Source organism: Xenopus tropicalis, chromosome 5 (genome assembly GCF_000004195.4).
Source record: "Xenopus tropicalis strain Nigerian chromosome 5, UCB_Xtro_10.0, whole genome shotgun sequence".
In the NCBI taxonomy this organism is placed as follows: Eukaryota; Metazoa; Chordata; class Amphibia; order Anura; family Pipidae; genus Xenopus; species Xenopus tropicalis.
The window spans coordinates 13015209-13038033 of NC_030681.2; the positions used below are offsets into that span (position 1 = coordinate 13015209).

The 22825-nt window shown below is 41.8% G+C and overlaps 1 protein-coding gene across 1 annotated transcript in view; it reads left to right on the forward strand.

Annotated features, from left to right (window-relative positions):
- ush2a (usherin) overlaps window positions 1-22825 on the forward strand; it is a 510724-nt gene that overhangs the window by 342784 nt on the left and 145115 nt on the right. Inside the window, exons 43-47 of the mRNA XM_031902040.1 lie at window positions 6581-6744; window positions 9181-9390; window positions 10789-10991; window positions 13200-13312; window positions 19467-19662. Of these exons, the coding sequence (XP_031757900.1) occupies window positions 6581-6744; window positions 9181-9390; window positions 10789-10991; window positions 13200-13312; window positions 19467-19662 (886 nt within the window). The remainder of the gene's footprint in view (window positions 1-6580; window positions 6745-9180; window positions 9391-10788; window positions 10992-13199; window positions 13313-19466; window positions 19663-22825) is intronic.

The following is a 22825-nucleotide window of genomic DNA, read 5'->3' on the forward strand; positions in this document are numbered from 1 at the left end:
TCCAGCAGAGCTTGCTCCGTGGGCCGAGCGCTTGTGCCGCTCCGGATATTTATTATGTGATATTGTTCAATAGGAACTCGGAATTCGAAAAAAGGGCAGCGGAATTGTTAGTAATCAAGAGACATCACGTATCGTTCATTTTTATAGACAGAAATGTCTGCGACGTGGAGCCAAGGAAGGGAAACATCGACAAACGTTCACTTATTCATGCTCTAAAATGAACTATTACGGATTAATGTGCAACGAGAATAGGGGTTTGTATCAAGTGTCTCGAGCGTTACCCTTAAAAGAGACATATCATAGAAAAATTAAGAATACAGTATCTAGTAGAATTAAGTCTAAAAACAACTGGGCTTTTTTGAGTTTATCTTGAAAATGTTTCATCCGAGTGGCTTCTTCAGTTCAACTGACTGGTAGGGAATTCCCCGGTATTTAAACCCTGGAGGGTAGTACAGTCATCCAATCACAATGGTTCCATTGAACTTATTCAGTTAGGTGTTGGCTGAAACCGACAGGTGTAGGAAGGTATGATCCAGTCACAATGGTTCCATTAAACTTATTCAGTTAGGTGTTGGCTGAAACCGACAGGTGTAGGAAGGTATGATCCAGTCACAATGGTTCCATTGAACTTATTCAGTTAGGTGTTGGCTGAAACCGACAGGTGTAGGAAGGTATGATCCTGTCACAATGGTTCCATTAAACTTATTCAGTTAGGTGTTGGCTGAAACCGACAGGTGTAGGAAGGTATGATCCAATCACAATGGTTCCATTGAACTTATTCAGTTAGGTGTTGGCTGAAACCGACAGGTGTAGGAAGGTATGATCCTGTCACAATGGTTCCATTAAACTTATTCAGTTAGGTGTTGGCTGAAACCGACAGGTGTAGGAAGGTATGATCCAGTCAAAATGGTTCCATTAAACTCATTCAGTTAGGTGTTGGCTGAAACCGACAGGTGTAGGAAGGTATGATCCTGTCACAATGGTTCCATTAAACTTATTCAGTTAGGTGTTGGCTGAAACCGACAGGTGTAGGAAGGTATGATCCAGTCAAAATGGTTCCATTAAACTTATTCAGTTAGGTGTTGGCTGAAACCGACAGGTGTAGGAAGGTATGATCCAATCACAATGGTTCCATTAAACTTATTCAGTTAGGTGTTGGCTGAAACCGACAGGTGTAGGAAGGTATGATCCAGTCACAATGGTTCCATTGAACTTATTCAGTTAGGTGTTGGCTGAAACCGACAGGTGTAGGAAGGTATGATCCTGTCACAATGGTTCCATTAAACTTATTCAGTAAGGTGTTGGCTGAAACCGACAGGTGTAGGAAGGTATGATCCAGTCACAATGGTTCCATTGAACTTATTCAGTTAGGTGTTGGCTGAAACCGACAGGTGTAGGAAGGTATGATCCTGTCACAATGGTTCCATTAAACTTATTCAGTTAGGTGTTGGCTGAAACCGACAGGTGTAGGAAGGTATGATCCAGTCAAAATGGTTCCATTAAACTCATTCAGTTAGGTGTTGGCTGAAACCGACAGGTGTAGGAAGGTATGATCCTGTCACAATGGTTCCATTAAACTTATTCAGTTAGGTGTTGGCTGAAACCGACAGGTGTAGGAAGGTATGATCCAATCAAAATGGTTCCATTAAACTTATTCAGTTAGGTGTTGGCTGAAACCGACAGGTGTAGGAAGGTATGATCCAATCACAATGGTTCCATTAAACTTATTCAGTTAGGTGTTGGCTGAAACCGACAGGTGTAGGAAGGTATGATCCAGTCACAATGGTTCCATTGAACTTATTCAGTTAGGTGTTGGCTGAAACCGACAGGTGTAGGAAGGTATGATCCTGTCACAATGGTTCCATTAAACTTATTCAGTTAGGTGTTGGCTGAAACCGACAGGTGTAGGAAGGTATGATCCAGTCACAATGGTTCCATTAAACTTATTCAGTTAGGTGTTGGCTGAAACCGACAGGTGTAGGAAGGTATGATCCTGTCACAATGGTTCCATTAAACTTATTCAGTTAGGTGTTGGCTGAAACCGACAGGTGTAGGAAGGTATGATCCAGTCAAAATGGTTCCATTAAACTTATTCAGTTAGGTGTTGGCTGAAACCGACAGGTGTAGGAAGGTATGATCCAATCACAATGGTTCCATTAAACTTATTCAGTTAGGTGTTGGCTGAAACCGACAGGTGTAGGAAGGTATGATCCAATCACAATGGTTCCATTAAACTTATTCAGTTAGGTGTTGGCTGAAACCGACAGGTGTAGGAAGGTATGATCCAGTCACAATGGTTCCATTGAACTTATTCAGTTAGGTGTTGGCTGAAACCGACAGGTGTAGGAAGGTATGATCCTGTCACAATGGTTCCATTAAACTTATTCAGTTAGGTGTTGGCTGAAACCGACAGGTGTAGGAAGGTATGATCCAGTCACAATGGTTCCATTAAACTTATTCAGTTAGGTGTTGGCTGAAACCGACAGGTGTAGGAAGGTATGATCCTGTCACAATGGTTCCATTAAACTTATTCAGTTAGGTGTTGGCTGAAACCGACAGGTGTAGGAAGGTATGATCCAGTCACAATGGTTCCATTAAACTTATTCAGTTAGGTGTTGGCTGAAACCGACAGGTGTAGGAAGGTATGATCAGTGGTGAAACGTTTTCAAGAAAAACTCAGAAAAGTCCAGCTGTTTTAGACTTTATTCTACTACATACTGTATATCATGGCCTGGATTAATGAGAATCCTTAAAGACAAAAATTAAGAATGTACCAGTGAATTATACTTAATATAGGAGGATTGGCTTTAAAAAGTTGTGTTTCGGATAGGGATGAGCGATTTTTTTGGCAGGCATGGATTCGCAGCAAATTTCCGCATTTGCCAGTGCCGAATTATCTTGGGAAACTTCCGCGAAAATCTACCACGGAAAAATTTGTTGCATGTCAAAAAAGTCACGATCGCGGCAAAGTATATTTGCAAAATGGCGAAAAATCATCGAAACGCATTTGTTGCATGTCTTTTTTCGTTGCCTGCATCTTATTTTTGTCTCCTGCGTAATTTTTGAAGTGACTGCGTCCAATTTGACACAACTGCACTTTTTTTGACGCAGGCTGCAAATTTTCACTGAAGTTTCGCTAAACAATTCGCCAATAGTGAAATGCAGAAATTTGCTGCAAATCCATGCCTGGCGAAAAAATTCACTAGTCAGCAGCCAGGCTGACCTGATAGGGATCTGAAGCCTGTCTGTGCTTGTGTGAGTGCAGGGCTGTGATTGGCTATTCCCCTCCTGCTGTGTTTCTGGCAGAGATCATTAGGACACGCCCACCCTTCATTTGAAACACGGACAGAAAACTGATAGGATCTATAGGGAGCTCCAATAAAGGGGCCATTTTTACAGAGAGGATTTATGTTTAGCCCAAAGTGAAACCAGCACCGTATATTATTCATAATTGCCTACAGGATTGGATTTTATTTCATTTATCCAATATGTCTCCATGTCTGCTCGGGGGCAACATGTTGCTCTCAGCGCCCCCAAACCAGGTCGTTATTTTTGAATTCATGACTTGGGGGCAAGTTTTGGTTGAATACAAACAAGATTTCCTACCAAATAAAGCCCCCTGTAAGCTGATAGGGTGCATAGAGGCCCCTAATAGCCAATCACAGCCCTTATTTGGCTCCTCCATGAACTTTTATGATGCTTGTGTTGCTCTCCAAGTCTTTTTACATTTGACTGTGGCTCACAAGTAAGAAAGGTTGGGGACCCCTGATGTAGACATTGATATTCTGAGACAATTAACAATTGTTTTTTTGTCAGTTTTTGTCTGTTATTTAGCTTTCTGTTCAGGTGGGCATATGGGGAGAAGATCCATTCATTGGGAGACCTCGCCAAACAAGCGAATCTTACCGTGTATGACTACCTTTAGAGTGGGATCAGCCCTACAGTTGGGAACCTCTACAGAAGAGTAGGGTCTCTTACTAAGTCCTTATAGATTCAGATACTGATAGATCCATGGCCACCATGATGGAAAAAGATATATTTTCCATAGTGCCCTGCATTAATTAATATATGACAGCTTGAAGCAATGGCAAGGAAGCCTATCCTTGTACCACAGGGCCTGTCTCAAGTACATGTGTGGTCATAATTCAACTACACATAGAGGCAGCTCCTATTAATAATTCCATACACACTGTGCGAATCAATAACCTTATTAGTATAACTGTAGTCATTCCTCTGTATGCCTAATACTAGGGTTATAAAGCTTCCCATACCAGTACCTCTACCTTCCAATGGGACATTGCTCTCTGCACAAGCACCCCAGCCTTATGAACTGTTACTAAATATCTGCAAGATAATTCTAGTTCATTATTGTGCTCTTCTTCCCAAATTCCAATCCTTTATGGCTCATTTGCTAAAGCTAGACACACCATTAGGCAGAAAACTGGGTGTAGTATTAGGTCCATTAAAATTCAATAGAGAAAGTGCCTGCACTGTTCCATACTAGTGTTCTGCACCCGTTACCAATTGTAACTATTTTTAAGAATGAGGTTCAAGGTGCAGGGTATGCCCTGTACCCAACCCCTGCTGTGTCCATGTGGTATGTATGTGGTTCCATTTGGCCAGTGTGCTCACAGGCTTGTTGAACCAAACACAACCTTGGGCATATAAGTGTATATATATGAGTATATTCCCATATCCAAGTCTATATTCCACCCTCAAGCCCCTCTTTACATGACTGCATGTTGCACCCAAATGAACATAACCAATCCAAATCTTTGGTTTGTGATTAAGGTGGAATTCTGGGAAAGAATTGTGGAAAAAACATGGCAATGTTTATTGCACTTTGTGCTTTTTTGAAAGCACTTGAATAATTATTAAGACTTCAGACTGAAGTACAAGAGCACAAAGGTGCAAGTAGGGGGCAGGGACATAGCTACCATTTAGGCCCTCGAGGGCCTGTGCCTAGGGCCCTCGGATGCCTGGCATCAAGCAAAAGAGATGGGGGATATTTAATTTGTTCTTAACATAGGCAATCAGAAGTTTGCTAAGGTTAGAACATTTGGGGGTTTGAGGTGTTACTTTAGGCCAATGGAAATTTTTGTATATCTGGGCCTAAATATGGATGAATCTTGGATGAACCATTTAGATCAGGGATCCCCAACCTTTTTACTCATGAGCCACACTCAGATGTAAAAAGTGTTGGTGAACCACACAAACATGAAAAAGGTTCTTTGGGGGCCAAATAAGGGCTGTGATTGGCTATTTGGTAGCCCCATGTGGCCTGCTGGCCTGCAGGAGGCTAAACAGGAGTAAACCTGTGTCTTTGGGATTCTGAAACTTACCATTGACCAGAAATGTAAAAATGGCACCTACTTTTAGGGGTGAGCAACATGTTACTCACAAACCCATGGTTGGGGATCATTGATTTTGATTCTGCGAAAAATTATCAGTCAGTAGACTTTTTTTGGCTGTGACTTTTTTTTGCAATACATGCTGCATGTTCGAATCACGTCGGGGTCGCCAATTTGTGGGTCATTTTGTAACCCAGGGCACCTTGTCATAAAACAACACTCAAGGACCAGGTTTTGTAACAAAGGCTCAGTCATTTATTAGGCAAAATAGAGTCTTGTGGAAGCCTCTGTAACACATACAATGAGATACGAGGGGGCTTCAAAATAATGCAATGGTGGCCTTGAGTTTTTATAAACAACATATACGAAATACATATATAAGAAATGGCTTTCTACAGAATATAAGTTTACCAATAAGCTAGTGGTTTTTCTATGAATTGCAGACAGTGCAGTAGCGAATCTGACACACAATCATGGAGGGGACGATCTGCTAAACATCGTACAGCCTTATCTCTTCCAGCTTTTGACATTTCTCTAAATAGTTTATCAGTCTTTTACTGCAATATCAGACATTCCTCTTACCTTGCCCTACCTTAGGCCGATCTTTATTGGGGACACAAATTTGGGGCTATTGGTCTAGTGATGAGCGAATTTTTTCGGCAGGCATGGATTTGCAGCGAATTTCCGCATTCCGCAATAGGCGAATTGTTTTACGAAACTTCTGTGAAAATTTGCCGTGGAAAAATTTGTCATGCAGAATTTGTTGCACCTCAAATTGGGCTTGGTCGCGTCAATTTGGTCGCGGTCACATAAAAAAAGCACGCGGTTGCACCAAAATTGGGTGTGGTTTTGCAAATTTTTTGCCGTTTTGCAAATTTTCTTGCCGTTTCGCAAATTTTATGGCGAACCGAAACGGGACAGATTCGCTCATCACTATCGGGGTGGTGTCTCACCACAGACTGATAATGTGGAATATTTTCTTCAGTCCCTTCTGGAGGATTCATCTTCATCTGTATGAGGTTCCATTTCATAGGTTTCATGGTTCCTAATATAAATGAAAATATACTTCAACCTCCTATGGGTAGCAGAAAAAGTTTTTAATAATAATAATTATAATATTACAAGGCAAATGTGCGTTGTTGAATAAAATCATAAATAATTATGCCTTACCGTAATTGTAGTAATTAAATGAAGATAAAGAGATGTGCCGCTTCTATTTCCCGGTGCAGGTATACAACCTATGAATACAGACTAATTGTACATAACGAGGTGGGATATACACTTGGCACCGATGTGAATGTGACCACAATGGCCGGGCGGCCTATAAGAGGCAGCGATGTTACTGCAGTCGCTATCAATCACACTGCTATAGAGGTGAAATGGTCCAGACCCAGTAAGTACCTAATTACTAAAAACAGATGTAATGCAAAATGAGTTCAGGGCTGCAAATAATCATTTCAGATGGAACTCGTGTCTTTTTGCAGTGATACGGCTTCTATTTACAGTTACATTGAACTGCTAGTGAGGCTTACTGTGCCGGAACATTCCATTTGCTTAATGAAAGGCCATGATGGGTGGTTTCTTGTATGATGGAATACAGTAACAGATATGTAGCTTAATATAAAGCCACACCAGCAGAAATGGACAAATAGATGATAGATAGATGATAGATAGATAGATAGATAGATAATAGATACTGTAGATGATAGATAAATAGACAGACAGATATCTGTCTGATACTGTAGATGATAGATAGATAGATAGATAGATAGATAGATAGATACAGATGTAGATGATAGATAGATAGATAGATAGATGATAGATAGATAGATAGATAGATAGATGGAATGTAAAAAGAAATTTGTGAAACTGCTGAAAAACTCATGAAATGGCCCAAAATTTGAGAAATGTCAATCTTACCAAACTGGAATATACATATCAGTAAATATTGCCCTTTTACATCCTTTCCCTTGAGCCGCCATTTAGTGATGGGCTGTGTGCTCCCTCAGAGTTCAGCTGACAGGAAGTGATGCAGCTCTGACTGTAACAGGAAGTAGTGTCGGAGCAAAAGGCAGAACTCTGTCCATTCATTGGCTGATGGGGCCTAGCATGTATGTGTGCCTTGGCTTGTTTGTGTGCACTGTGAATCCTATGATCCCAGGGGGCGGCCTATAGTACTTAAACTGACAGTTTCCTATTTAGGATTAACCAATGGCACATACTGCTAAAAAAGTATATTTTTATGAAAATTGTTTATATAGATGAAGCAGGGTTTATACAATATATTTTTTATAGCGACCTACATTGTTTGGGGGTATAGTTTTTAGTTACCCTATCCTGGGTTGTGGCACCAATCATGAATGGGAATCTGTTGACAGATAAAGGCCAAAAGCAGCAGAACAAGAGAGTCTTTTATAATTTGCCGGGTAGGGTGCAAAAAATGGACACAATCCACCACGTTTTCTGTACTTTGCTACAGGTCCAAAACGGAGCAATAAAAACCTGATTCTCCCTGGTCAATACAATGCATTGGCAGCACTGTATTCATGAGGGATGAGCAGGGACTCCCCTTCTCCCATTCTCTACCTGTCCCCTAACTTTCACATCACACATTGGGGAGCAGTATTAAGGGGCCTATCCTGTGTAAAATGAAATTTGCCCAAAAAACAGGGTAAAAAGCTGTCTAAAATAAATGATGAATTTCGTGTCCAAATGCCAGATGTTAAGCCATGATTTTACGTAAGTTCCAACTGAGGAAAAAAATGGGTACAAAAATTACACCATTTTGGAACAATAACTCTACTAGTTCATTGTCTCATGATAACTAATGTGCCTTCGTATCATATAACTTTGTATTTCTCTGTCCTTGCTTTTATTATTGAAAAATAAAAATATAAGTTACAAAAAAAAAAATTTCACCATTTTTTACATGGCAAAACCTGCGGCATAATAAATAGGCCCCTAAGTGTATGGCATGCTCCAGGAGTGCTATAAGCATGATGAAGTGTACATGACATACTCCTACCCTACGCACAGATCTGATGGACCTGCTAATGAATAAAAGGCACTAAGTTTGCCCAGGAGCAGTAACCCATAGCAACTAATAAGATGTTTGCTTTTAAACAGGTGACCAATAAATTCTACCTGCTGATTGGTTGCTATGGGTTACTCCTCCTGGCAGGGCCGGAACTAGGGGTAGACAGAAGAGGCAGCTGCCTAGGGCACAATGATTGGGGGGCGCCAGGCAGGAGCCTCTCCTGCCTACCCCTAGTCTGCGCTCCGCACTCCTTTGTCATTGCCCCCACCGCTTGTCATTACGTGGTGGGACAATGACCCAACGCAACGCACCCCCCCCCCAGATCTGCACATGCGTGCCAAAGCACACGCAAGGGGAGGGGGGCGAAGGTGCAGGGGCGAGATGGCCGATCGGGTTGCCTAGGGTGCAAGGTCGGCTTGGCCCACCCCTGGCTCCTGGGCAAACTTAGTACCTTTTATTACATAATCCCCTATGAGCAAACTTAGGGCCTGCCCGTAAAGAATTATACTTTAATACAGTGAAATACTTATGCTGCCATATATTAACAGTATTTCCCTGACCAGGCTCTAAACAAATTTGGGAGTTGTGTTTATGCCAGGAGCATGTCCAATTTCCTCTGGCAATGCCCACAATGGCATCACCTAGTGCCCCCTGGCTCTCTAGGCTGTGAGAGTATAATGATAGCCTAAAACAATATCATTACTGCTGTTATTCAATAACAAATGAATTAGCAATAAATCTTCTTTAGAAACCATTTGGGATAACTTGGTTCTTCATTTTCTTGCTTCCAAGCATTACAAGACTTGCAGGGGGCCGTCGAACTTTATACTTTGGTCATAAAATCGCCCAAGTCGAACGAGTCTCTGACGTTACAAGCGTCTGACAACTATATGGCGATTGGCGGTTTGCATCCAAACACCAAATACCAGCTTTATCTTCAAACCTTCAATGGGGCTCATAGTATAAATGGCGACTCGGTGGACGTGCAAACGTTGGATGGAGGTGAGTACTGGAAAAAAAAAAATGTAAAAAAAAAAAAACCACATTGCTTTCCCCAATCTGAGCACTAAATGAATTGATTTTGCAAGGTTAAAACCAGTCAGCCTTCCTTTTTAAAATGTCATTTTATTAAACGGAGAGAAAAAAAAAAAAGAGGCCTAAATGGTCTAAAATGTTAAAATGCTTAAGTGCTCGTTGACTTCAGATGGGAGATCAATAAATGGCCCTCAGAGACCAGCGCATAAAGCGGTAACGGCGATATTAGCCGCCTTGAACTTATTCTGCTGTGTGCACAGGGCTGTTTGGGCCGGCTGAGCTTTGGACTGAGCCCGGCTGTCAATAAACCGTCAAATTCAGAAACAATTAGCCTTTTTTTTTTTTTGCGGTAAAGATTTGTTCTGCGAGGCAGCATGCTATCAACATGACAGCCATACTGGGAACTATTACCGACTTGTTAGAATTTCCTGATGCACGTTCAACCACTGAGAAAAACGGCTCCTCCATGAGCCATTTCCATTGCAGCTGAGAGGGGGCGATTTTTTTTATTTTAAAAAATAAAGCAGCCCTCAGATCTGAATGGCCGCGGTGTCGCTAATCTTCCGATTTTCTAAAAACTCATTATAAACATTATAACATCATTACCTCCCAAGGCAAGTGTTCCAGGTCATTAAAAAAGCTCTTTAAGTAAGGATTTCATTTTCTCCGCCGTGCCAAAGGTCAGCGCCCTTTTTTTTTTTTTTTGTTGTTTATAAAAATAAAATATGAGCAGCCGGGCCCCCGATAAAGAAAAAAAGGGCCCCGGCGTAGTTATCTTTGTGACATTTCTGAAGAACGGTGTCATTTAGCGTCCACGATTTTTTTTTTCTCTTTTATACGAGACGGCGTTATTATCTAAGGTAATCAACTTTGGAGATCATTTTCCCTAATGATAATGCCAGACAATTGCTGGATATAATTTACAGGATGAAGTCTAAAATGTTCTCGGGGTCAAACAGGATGGCCGCGTGCCATTACGGGGGGGGGGCTGTTATTTGTGCAAGTTATGCACAATGTGTTGGTGACCCTTCCCAACGGGACGCGTCTAATGTGTTTGTGGGAATTTAAAAATGTCGGCGCCGGACATAATGATCATTGTGCTGCCGGATAGCGTATATCATTTATAAAACATCCCACCGACCAAGTATCGTAAGAGATTATTAACACCATGTTGGTAATATCAACTATTCCACCGGCAGCCCCCACGGTCTCTGGCTGAGACGCTAATAAGCCAATTTGGTGTCGGCTGCAGACTGATAAACAGCAAACGGATTGCTGAAGCTCAATCCTGATCTGCATATGGTCAGGCAAGGTCTTTCACGCAGACAGCTGGAGTTTATTCCGTTGCCTTCCCATTATTTCCAGAGCCTGAAGGCATCTCCCCTCCAGAGGTGGCTGTCATCAACAGTACAGCTGTACGTGTCATCTGGACGCCACCGTCAAACCCAAATGGCATTGTGACTGAATATTCCATCTATGTAAATAATCAGATCTACAAGGCGCAGCTCAAGTCCCCCAACCCCTTTGTTGTCGGAGGCTTGTTGCCGTTTAAAGTGTACAAAATACAGGTTAGTGGAACATCCTTCCCAAATGTTATATTCCTTAATAACATAAATATACAGCTGCCTTTTTTGTTGAACAGTCCCACTTTCATCTGTTAAAGCAGGGATCCCCAACCTTTCTTTCCACAGTCAAATGTAAAAAGACTTGGGGAGCAACACAAGCACCATAAAAGTTCATGGAGGAGCCAAATAAGGGCTGTGATTGGCTATTAAGCAGCCTCTATGAACCTTTCTTTCCACAGTTAAATATAAAAAGACTTGGGGAGCAACACAAGCACCATAAAAGTTCATGGAGGAGCCAAATAAAGCTGGCCATACACGCACCGATACTATCGTACGAAACCTCGTTTCGTACGATATTCGGTGCGTGTATGGCATGTCGGCGAGTCGACCGATATCGCAGGAAGCTGCTGATATCGGATGACTCGCCGATCGGCCAGGTTAGAAAATTTTGATCGGGCGTCATAGAAGGAGCCTGACCAAAATCTGCCATCAGGGCTGAATTGGCAGAAGGAGGTAGAAATCCTATTGTTTCTACCTCCTCACCTGCTGTTTCAGGTAACCGACGGTCGCACGAAACATCGTCAGATCGCCACGTGTATGGCCAGCTTAAGGGCTGTGATTGGCTATTAAGCAGCCTCTATGCACCCTATCAGCTTACAGGGGGCTTTATTTGGTAGGAAATCTTGTTTTTATTCAACCAAAACTTGCCCCCAAGTCAGGAATTCAAAAATAACTCCCTGGTTTGGGGGCACTGAGAGCAACACCCAAGGGGTTGGGGAGCAACATGTTGCCCTGAGCCACTGGTTGGGGATCACTGTGTTAAAGAGAATATGGATTTTCTGTTTGATCGCTTTCATCATGCAGGAGATGATAATAAGATATGGCACTGGATTTAGGCTAAAAATCATGGTTTCCTTTCAAAGTTATCCGTCCGTTTAGAACAGGGATCCCCAACCTTTTCTACTCATGAGCCACACTCAGATTTAAAAAGTGTTTGGGAGCCACACACAAAAAGTTCTTTGGCGATGCCTAATAAGGACTGTGATTGGCTATTTTGTTCCACCATGTGGACTGCTGGCCTGCTGGAGACTCTGATTGGAATAAAATGGTGTCTTTGTGCTTCCAAAACTTGCCCCCAAGCCAGAAATGTAAAAATGGCACCTACTTTGAGGCCACTGGGAGCAACATCCAACATCCAAGGGGTTGGGAAGCAACATGTTGCCCCCGAGCCACGGGTTGGGGATCACTGATGTAGAACATGCCTTAGATTTAGATTTATTTCTAAAACAGGCCAGAGTAGATCTATATTCACACTGGCCTGTGTTGGAAATAAGTGTTAGGGATGTTCTACAGGTCCATCCCCAGAAGAACAGTAGGATGTAGGTTGGAACTTCTTTTCGGAGCTTTAACACCTGAGGCAGCACCAGGTCCAGACTGGGATTCAATACAGGCCCTGGCATTTCAAGCTCAAACAATCCCCACCAACCCACTAAATAGTGACTGTCTATGGCAGGGGTCCTCAAACTTTTTAAACAGGGGGCCAGTTCACGGTCCCTCAGACTGTTGGGGGGCCTATAGTTAGTCCTCAAACTACAGCCCCCCATCACCACTGTGTCCTCAACCCTGGCTACTACCTATCTTCCTCAGCTTTGTCCCACCAGCCATTGCGTAAGTATCCAGGGGTGAGTACGCAGTGGGGGCAGGGTAAATTACCTTGGGGGGCCTTATCTGGCCCGTGGGCCGTAGTTTGAGGACCCCTGGTCTATGGCATCTTACAGAAGCCCTGCAGAATCCACAGATTGCCAGTTTGGGTCTGGGCAGAATTCTATCCAAGAGGGTTGATGAGGGGAGGCTAATAAGCCTCCTCAACTCCCACCCCTTCCTGTCCCCTAATTTGTGTGCCAATCAGATGTGTAAGTTAGGGAACGGAAAAAGGCGCAGACCACAATGGCCCTGTAAGACTGCTTCCAAGGTGCATCCATACATACATACATACATGTATGACTTCTCTACCCCTGCCATTGGCATCATGGCATGAAACAGCTCATAGCAAGTGCCATACAGAGTAGAACCTACCAGAGTCCCAGTTTGACCTTTACTGAATACGCAGCCATTCCTTCTCTGGAGCTGCCATATTGCTTGCCTCTGCCAAGGTGTTCTGCAAAAGACAGATGTATCACTATTCACAACTGTGTATTTCCTATTCCCCAGGTTGGAGTTTGTACAGTCTACGCTTGTGTAAAAAGCAACGCTACTCAGACTGCAACCGCGGAACGTCCGCCGAGAGGAATTCCCCAGCCAGAGGTCATAGTTACCAGCGCAAGGTATGGGAATGGCCATATGTAATAGTGTTTGTATGGGTATTGCTTCTCACAAAGGCACTACAGCAGCACAGTAAGGTAATGTAGCCAGTGCATACTCTTTCTATATTCATACATATGGGTGGAAGCTGCCATATTGCTTCTCTGTTTAACAGTGTGAGCTTATTCAGAAATACAGATAGAAATACAGATATACAGAAATTCAAGGATTCTTTGCACTTAATTTGCATTATTTTGTGTTCAGACCAACCCCTGCATTTACACATATGGGTTGGAGCTGCCATATGGTTTCTTTTAGATGTCAACATATGAGGTTGGGCCCCACTATTTGAACTGAATAAAGGTGCAGCTATTCTAGTCCTATTCCTGTAACGCATTTTCTTTTATGTACTTCTGTCTGAGTAAGAGGATGGGGCGAAAAGTGGTTCTGGCTTATTATTGGTTACTTTACTAAAAGAAGGTGAGGTCACCAACCCCATAGCAACCAGAGGATGATTGACAGGAGCTTCCTCTGTATATTGTGTTCTGAGCAATTTACATCTTATTTGGGGAGACATTATAGATATACATATATAGGATCTATTATCCAGAATGATTGGCACTAGGGGGTTTCTGTAATTTAGATCACCAAAAGGACTTTTTTTGCCACCAATATGGATGTGTGCTTCTAAGTTACCATCAAGTACAGGTACTGTTTTATTATTACAGAGAAAAGGGAATCATTTAACCATTAAATAAACCCAATAAGACTGTTCTGCCCCAATAAGGGGTAATTATATCTTAGTTGGGATCAAGTACAGGTACTGTTTTATTATTACAGAGAAAAGGGAATCATTTAACCATTAAATAAACCCAATAGGGCTGTTCTGCCCCCAATAAGGGGTAATTATATCTTAGTTGGGATCAAGTACAGGTACTGTTTTATTATTACAGAGAAAAGGGAATCATTTAACCATTAAATAAACCCAATAGGGCTGTTCTGCCCCCAATAAGGGGTAATTATATCTTAGTTGGGATCAAGTACAGGTACTGTTTTATTATTACAGAGAAAAAGAAAATCATATTTCAAAATTAGAATTATTTGCTTAAAATGGAGTCTATGGGAGATAGATTTCCTGTAATAGGGAGCATTCTGGATAACAGCTTTCCAGATAACAGATCCCATGCATATATACACAGAAATGGGGTCTTTGGGAGACAGCCTTCCCGTAATTCGGAGCTTTCTGGATAGCGGGTTTACAGATAACGGATCCCATGCATATATACACCGAAATGGAGTCTATGGGAGATAGCCTTCCCCTAATTCGGAGCTTTCTGGATAACGGGTTTCCAGATAACAGATCTCATGCATATATACACAGAAATGGATTCTATGGGAGACAAACTTCCCCTAATTTTGAGCTTTCTGGATAATGGGTTTCCAGATAACAGATTCCTGGCATATATACACAGAAATTGAGTCTATGGGAGATAGTCTATGGGAGATAGCCTTCCCCTAATTCAGCGCTTTCTGGATAATGGGTTTTCAGATAACAGAACCCATGCATATATACACCGAAATGGAGTATTTGGGAGATAGCCTTCTCGTAATTCTGAGCTTTCTGGATAACGGGTTTCCAGATAACAGATCCCATGCATATATACACAGAAATGGAGTCTATGGGAGAAACCCCTAATTCAGAGCTTTCTGTATAATGGGTTTCCAGATAACAGATCCCACGTATATATACACAGAAATGGAATCTATGGGACATAACCTTCCCCTCATTTGGGGCTTTCTGGATAACGGGTTTCCAGATAACAGATTCCATGCATATATACACAGAAATGGAGTCTACGTGAGATAGCCTTCCCCTAATTCTGAGCTTTCTGGATAACGGGTTTCCAGATAACAGATCCCATGCATATATACACAGAAATGGAGTCTACGTGAGATAGCCTTCCCCTAATTCTGAGCTTTCTGGATAACGGATCTCCAGATACCAGATCCCATGCAAATGTACACAAAAATGGAGTCTATGCGAGAGAGCCTTCCCGTAATTCAGAGCTTTCTGGATAATGGGTTTCCAGATAACAGATCCATGCTTGTATACGCATGAATGCATGCATTCACTTACATAAGTGCTTACAAAAACTAACACAGAAATCATGTTAATCTGCGAACAGACCAGGCAGCAATGTGACACTTTCAGGCAGCAATGTGACACTTTCAGGCAGCAGTGCTGTAACAACATTTCTTTCCCAACATGTCATCTTAGCATCAACTCTTTCCCATATCCCAAAAGAATACTAACTGCTGATCGATTGCCCTGACAAGCCTGGTCGTGGCCTACACGCGCCCCGGGTAGTTCATTTATTTGCCATGGTGGATTTGCTAGAGTGGAATTTAATCAATAGGTAATTCATTAATTCTGATCCTGGAGTATGAAGGGCCGGCGAGGTATAACAATATCTGTCTGTCTTCAGTTTTGAAGACAAGGTAATAAGTGCGGAACACGTATGAAAGGGAATATGTATTTTTATTTAGCAGGATATCAAATATGTAACGAGCTCAGAACAACACACCCAATCACAAATCTGTCTCAGTGGAGTTTATTCTGGATTTTTTCTTACAAATGAGTTACAAAATCAACACAGAAACCCCTAATATCCCTATCCCTGTAATCTGTTCCTTTAAAAAGTAGGAATAAATACCATTTTTATATGCTGAAATCCAGCTGCAAAACAGTTCTACTCTTTCTGCATCATTTGAAATCCTGGCAGGGGAGGAGGGTCTAAAACACTAATGTTACTAATTGTAACAACTTCTCCACAGCTTACAGACAGCATGCTGGAACTACATAACCCACAATGCATTGCACTGGGATGTTCCTTTTCTTATTGACATCAGGCGTGCAGGGAATTATGGGATTGGGAGGATGTGGGCTGATGGTAGTCAGTCAGATCACAGGCGAGCAGGGGGCAAGGCAGTGGCATAACTATAGAGGAAAAAGTCACGGGGGGGCCCATACTGGGGGTCTGCTTCCTCTATAGTTGTAAAGTCTTCCCTCCCTGCTTGCAAGTAGTAGAGCAGCTTGAAAAGGAACACTCAGGCTGGGCAGAAGACGTTGGTTGGGGGGTACCTGAATTCAGGTATAGGACCCGTTATCCAGAATGCTCGGGACCAAGGGTATTCCAGATAAGGGGTCTTTCCGTAATTTGGATCTTCATACCTCAAGTCTACTAAAAAATCAATAAAACATTAATTAAACCCAATAGGATTATTTTGCCTCCAATAAGGGGTAATTATATCTTAGTTGGGATCAAGTACAGGTACTGTTTTATTATTACAGAGAAAAGGGAATCATTTAACCATTAAATAAACCCAATAGGGCTGTTCTGCCCCCAATAAGGGGTAATTATATCTTAGTTGGGATCAAGTACAGGTACTGTTTTATTATTACAGAGAAAAGGGAATCATTTAACCATGAAATAAACCCAATAGGGCTGTTCTGCCCCAATAAGGGGTAATTATATCTTAGTTGGGATCAAGTACAGGTACTGTTTTATTATTACAGAGAAAAGGGAATCATTTAACCATTAAATAAACCCAATAGGGCTGTTCTGCCCCAATAAGGGGTAATTATATCTTAGTTGGGATCAAGTACAGGTACTGTTTTATTATTACAGAGAAAAGGGAATCATTTAACCATTAAATAAACCCAATAGGGCTGTTCTGCCCCCAATAAGGGGTAATTATATCTTAGTTGGGATCAAATACAAAGCACTTTTATTTTTACAGAGAAAAAGGAAATCAATTTTAAAAATCTGAATTATTTGATTAACATGGAGTCTATGGGAGAAAGGCTTTCCGTATTTTGGAGCTTTTGGGATATTGCGTTTCCGGATAACAGATCCCATTCCTGTACCTCAAATTCTTGTGTTTGCAACCCCCCCAAAAAAACATCTTTTTTTACTTGCCAACTGTTACCAGACTCGCGTGGAAGCCGCTGCCTTGCATACACATTCAGATATTAAAAATATTTATGTACATAGAATCAGGGGAATTGTATCAAATACATATTCTAATATTAAAAAAAAAAACAGAAAAAATTAATACACAATACACATTAATACACAATTAGTGCACTTTGGCCAAACCCTATAGCATAAGTTGTATATGCAAAATGGAATTGTACATCTATCCGGCTGCCTTGTGTTATGGTGAATGTTTTGTTTATTTACTGCAAGTGAATTGTGGCTCATATGGGGTTTAGGTGATTTAGAAAGTGTCAGGCGTCTTGGTACTGTACCCGCCTGTATTTCTATTTAGGTCTGTGAGCGTCGGAGCTGGCTGCCTATTGCTTGCTGGAAATAATGGCTGTGTTGTTGCTACTCTCTCCAATAAATGTGTATTGAATGGAGATTTTACAAAGCATAAAGTGCGTAGTCAATATCTTTAGAGTAAATTGATTTCCTGTGGATTTCTCTAAAGGCATCTTTTTTTGAGTGCTGAATTTGTAAAGGCAATTATTAATCTAACGTTGTTTTTAGCCCGTTGTGCTTTGTATTTAGTGCGGCCTCCCTGCCTCACTAAAGGTCCCCATACACGGCCGATTCTAGCTGCTGATATCGGTCCCGTAGACTGATTCGGCAGCTTATCGGCTTGTGTATGGGCACTGCCCGACCGACATCTGGCCTGAAATCGGCCAGATATCAATCGGGCAGGTTTAAAATCAGTCGGATCGGGGGCCCCGAACTGACCGACGCCTATACCCATCGTTCTAATTTGATTGTTTGGCCCGATATCGCCCACCCGTAGGTGGGGATATCGGGAGAAGATCCACTCACTTGGCGACCTAGCATGTATGGCCACCTTAATGGACAATCACATGAGCAGGTCAGGATCAGGGTGCACTTTAGATTAACAATTAATATATTGCATGGGATTATTTGATACGGGAAATGATGGACAATGGCCCATTGGGTGTTTTGAGCGCAGCAGTGTTTTCTGGGCTTCGTCAGCAGCCATTTCCTGTTAACAGGGAGGCCCATTTATTAACTTTCTCTTTTTTGCGGTTTTAGAGTTTTTTGAAATTTCAGCTAAAATTTTAACCAAAATCGCAAATGTCTAGTCGTTTATTAAAAGCTCCTAATTGAAAAAGCATGAACCAAAAAAAAAAAAAAGCGGAAAAAAAATGCAAAAACCACAATTTCTTTTTCTAGGACTAGAAAGGGAAATTTTCAAAAATGTTTAACTTGTTTGTGACAAAAAGTCACATGATTTTATGGATTCAGATTCGGTCCAGCCAGAGGTATGGATTCGGCCGAATCTAAATTCTGCTGAAAAAAAGCTGAATCTTGCCCAAATTCTGAACAAACACATCATTTCCTGCCACCCCAGGGGCCATTGGTTCCTCTGCATTCATGTATTTATATATATATATATATATATATATATATATATATATATATATATATATATATATATATATATATATATATATATATATATATCTATCTGAGAGACAAACTAGGGGAGGCACTTAATTCTTTCACCAATTGTTTCTTTTGAACCACCATGTTTCACTTCATTCATCCATTTGTTTAAAACTGTTCGTACTTCACTTTGGACACAAACATAAAAACGAAAAAAACTAAAGGAGTAAAATGGAACTTTAAAGAAGTAATCCCCAGACCAAAGGGTTCTGTGTTAAGGTCCCCATACACCTTAAGATCCTACGGGTGGGCGATATCAGGAGAATCCAGGGTAATTTGATCATTTGGCCCTGGGGCAAACGATTGAATTATAACGGCAGGTATAGGAAAAGTCTGACCGGGGACCGCATCAACAAGCCGATGAGGTCCCCGATCCGACTAGATTTTTGGACCTGCCCGATCGAGATCTGGACGATTTCAGGCCAGATATCGGTCGGGCAGGCCTGTCGGTAGTGCCCCTACACGGGCCAATTAGCTGCTGAATCAGTCTAAGGGACCCATATCGGCAGCTACAATCGGCCTGTGTATGGCCACCTTTATTTCCATCTGTCTCACAAGTTCTCGTCCAAATGCCTCCCTAGCTTCTTTGGCCCGCTACTTTACTTAAATGATGGTTACTGCAATGGCTCCTCCATGTCTTCATATAAACATATTCTATGAATTCATTTTCTTTCACCAGATCAGTTCAGATTGAATGGAGTTCCCCAGAAAAACCAAATGGAATCATTCTTGGCTTTGCTCTTTGGAGACAGACCTTGCATCCATGTTCTTCTGCTGAAAAGTTATGGATCCATGGTTTTAAATCATGCTCGTATCTTAAGTGCCAAAAACATGAAGATATCTGTGGAGATTTATGCTACAATCCTATTAATCAGGTAAACTTGTTATTTAAAGGAATACTGTCATGGTAAAACATGTCTTTTTCAAAACCCATCAGTTAATAGAGCTTCTCCTGCAGAATCCTGCATTGTAATCTGTTTTTCCCATGGAGCTAGCCATATTCTTCATTTCCCAGGGTGCCACAGCCATATGACCTGTGCTCTGATAAATTTCAGTCACACTTTACTGCTCCTCCAGTTACATGGAAGTAGGAGAAACAATAGGTTAGCTGAAAGCAGTTCTAATGTGTAGCGCTGGCTCCTTCTAAAAGCTCAGACTCAGGCACACTTTACTGCTGCGCTGCAAGGGAAGGGAACAATGGGAAGGGAGCAAGAGAGCAGCTCCCAGTAGGTATCAGAATAGCACTCAATAGTAAGAAATACAAGTCCGGCTTGGGACTCCTCCAGTTACATGGGAGTAGGAGAAACAATAGGTTAGCTGAAAGCAGTTCTAATGTGTAGCGCTGGCTGAAAGCTCAGACTCAGGCACACTTTACTGCTGCGCTGCAAGTTGGAGTGATATCCCCCCCTCACCCCCAGCAGCCAATCAGCAGAACAATGGGAAGGGAGCAAGATAGCAGCTCCCAGTAGGTATCAGAATAGCACTCAATAGTAAGAAATCCAAGTCCGGCTTGGGACTCCTCCAGTTACATGGGAGTAGGAGAAACAATAGGTTAGCTGAAAGCAGTTCTAATGTGTAGCGCTGGCTGAAAGCTCAGACTCAGGCACACTTTACTGCTGCGCTGCAAGTTGGAGTGATATCCCCCCCTCACCCCCAGCAGCCAATCAGCAGAACAATGGGAAGGGAGCAAGATAGCAGCTCCCAGTAGGTATCAGAATAGCACTCAATAGTAAGAAATCCAAGTCCGGCTTGGGACTCCTCCAGTTACATGGGAGTAGGAGAAACAATAGGTTAGCTGAAAGCAGTTCTAATGTGTAGCGCTGGCTGAAAGCTCAGACTCAGGCACACTTTACTGCTGCGCTGCAAGTTGGAGTGATATCCCCCCCTCATCCCCAGCAGCCAATCAGCAGAACAATGGGAAGGGAGCAAGATAGCAGCTCCCAGTAGGTATCAGAATAGCACTCAATAGTAAGAAATCCAAGTCTGGCTTGGGACTCCTCCAGTTACATGGGAGTAGGAGAAACAATAGGTTAGCCGAAAGCAGTTCTAATGAGTAGCGCTGGCTGAAAGCTCAGACTCAGGCACAATGCACTGAGATGGCGCCTACACACCAATATTACAGCTAAAAATACATTTGTTTGATCAAGAATAAAATATTAATTATTTGCATAAACAAAGAACATGGAGCCAGATTTACACAGATCAGGTGTGATGGGATAGGATATCCACTCGATGGAGGGTCGTTGAGGTCAATTAAGGGGATGTTTATGGCAATTGCATATATGATGTCTCAAATAACTTTAATTTAAAGGTAATATACTGTCAAAAAACTAAATTAACATATTTTATTTGATCATTTTTGTTCTGTTTTTATGCAAAAGTTAATATTTCACAGAGCGCTCCCTCACCCATTCACTGATGTATGGGGCAGCCTCTGGCTGCAGAATTAGCAGCTTTTGGTGTCAGGAAAACATAACTGTGTCATCTGTTTTATGTGCAGGGTGTTTTTCAGCGATCCACAACCTTAAACTATCCTTGGGACATTAGTGTTATATTATGACTATGTTTTCTGTATCATTGTATTAGGGAAAAAACAAGGACATGAAGCCACAAGTTCTAAAGCCCCCTAGTCCAGGCCATTGTACTGTAGTCAGCTGTAATGATGAGCGAATCTGTCCCGTTTTGCTTTGCCATAAAATTTGCAAAACGGCGAAAAATTCTCAAACCGCATTTGTTGCACTTTTTTTTGTCGCCCACATCTTTTTTGTCACTCACGTCTATATTTTGTCGCCCGGGTATATTTTTTTCGTTGCCCGCGCATTTTGACACGACCGTGCCCAATTTTGACGTGACTGCGCCCTTTTTTTTATTCCGCACAACTAATTTCTCTGTGGCGAATTTTCACAGAAGTCTCACGAAACAATTCGAATGGCGAAATGCGGAAATTCGCTGCGAATCCATGCCTGGTGAAAAAATTTGGCTAGTCAGCTGTATACAAACAATTCAAATGACCTGGATATGGCAATAGTCAGCCAATTCATAAGTTAAAATAGGCCCACACCTGACCTTAACCCATCCTCTCCAAATCTGACCAGGCAAGTCACTTCTATTTGTAGACCCATATCTGCCCCTCCTCTTCTCTGACATCACAAAGGGGGCAGGGCAGGTTTATGCCTACAAATAGAGGCTGCCGGAGGTGACAGTCTCGCAGAATGTCAGCCAGAACCCATCCTTCCTATTGGCTTTTGGCCAGCCTACACATCACTATCTTCCATCTCATCCCTTGCATCAGCAAATATATAATATTAATATTATATATATAAATTTGTCTTTACTCTCTATATCAATGTTCATCATACATTTTTCAGTTCAAGCCCCTCTTGGACGTTCATCATTTGGTCAGGCCCCCATTAGCTCATAACAAGATAACAGGAAAATCGTAGAGTAAGGTTATTGTCAGGGTGGGCAGAAGGGAGAGCTCAGCCCGAAACCACCCACAATCCTGAAATCCTGTTAGAATGTCAACCAGAACCCATCCTTCCTATTGGTTTTTGGCCAGCCTACACATCACTATCTTCCATCTCATCCCTTGCATCAGCAACTATATATATTAATACTATATACAGGTATAGGACCCATTATCCAGAATGCTCGGGACCAAGGGTATTCCGGATAAGGGGTCTTACCGTAATTTGGATCTTCATACCTTAAGTCTATTAAAAAATCAATAAAACATTAATTAAACCCAATAGGATTATTTCACATCCAGTAAGGATTAATTATATCTTAGTTGGGATCAAATACAAAGCCCTGTTTTATTTTTACAGAGAAAAAGGAAATCAGTTTAGAAAATCTGAATTATATGATTAAAATGGGGTCTATGGGAGACAGGCTTTCTGTAATTCGGAGGTTTCTGGATATCGGGTGTCCAGATAACAGATCCCATACCTGTATAAACTTTAATAATAAACTCCCTGTATCAATGTTCATCATACTTTTTTCAGTTCAAGCCCCTCTTAGATGTTCATCATTTGGTCA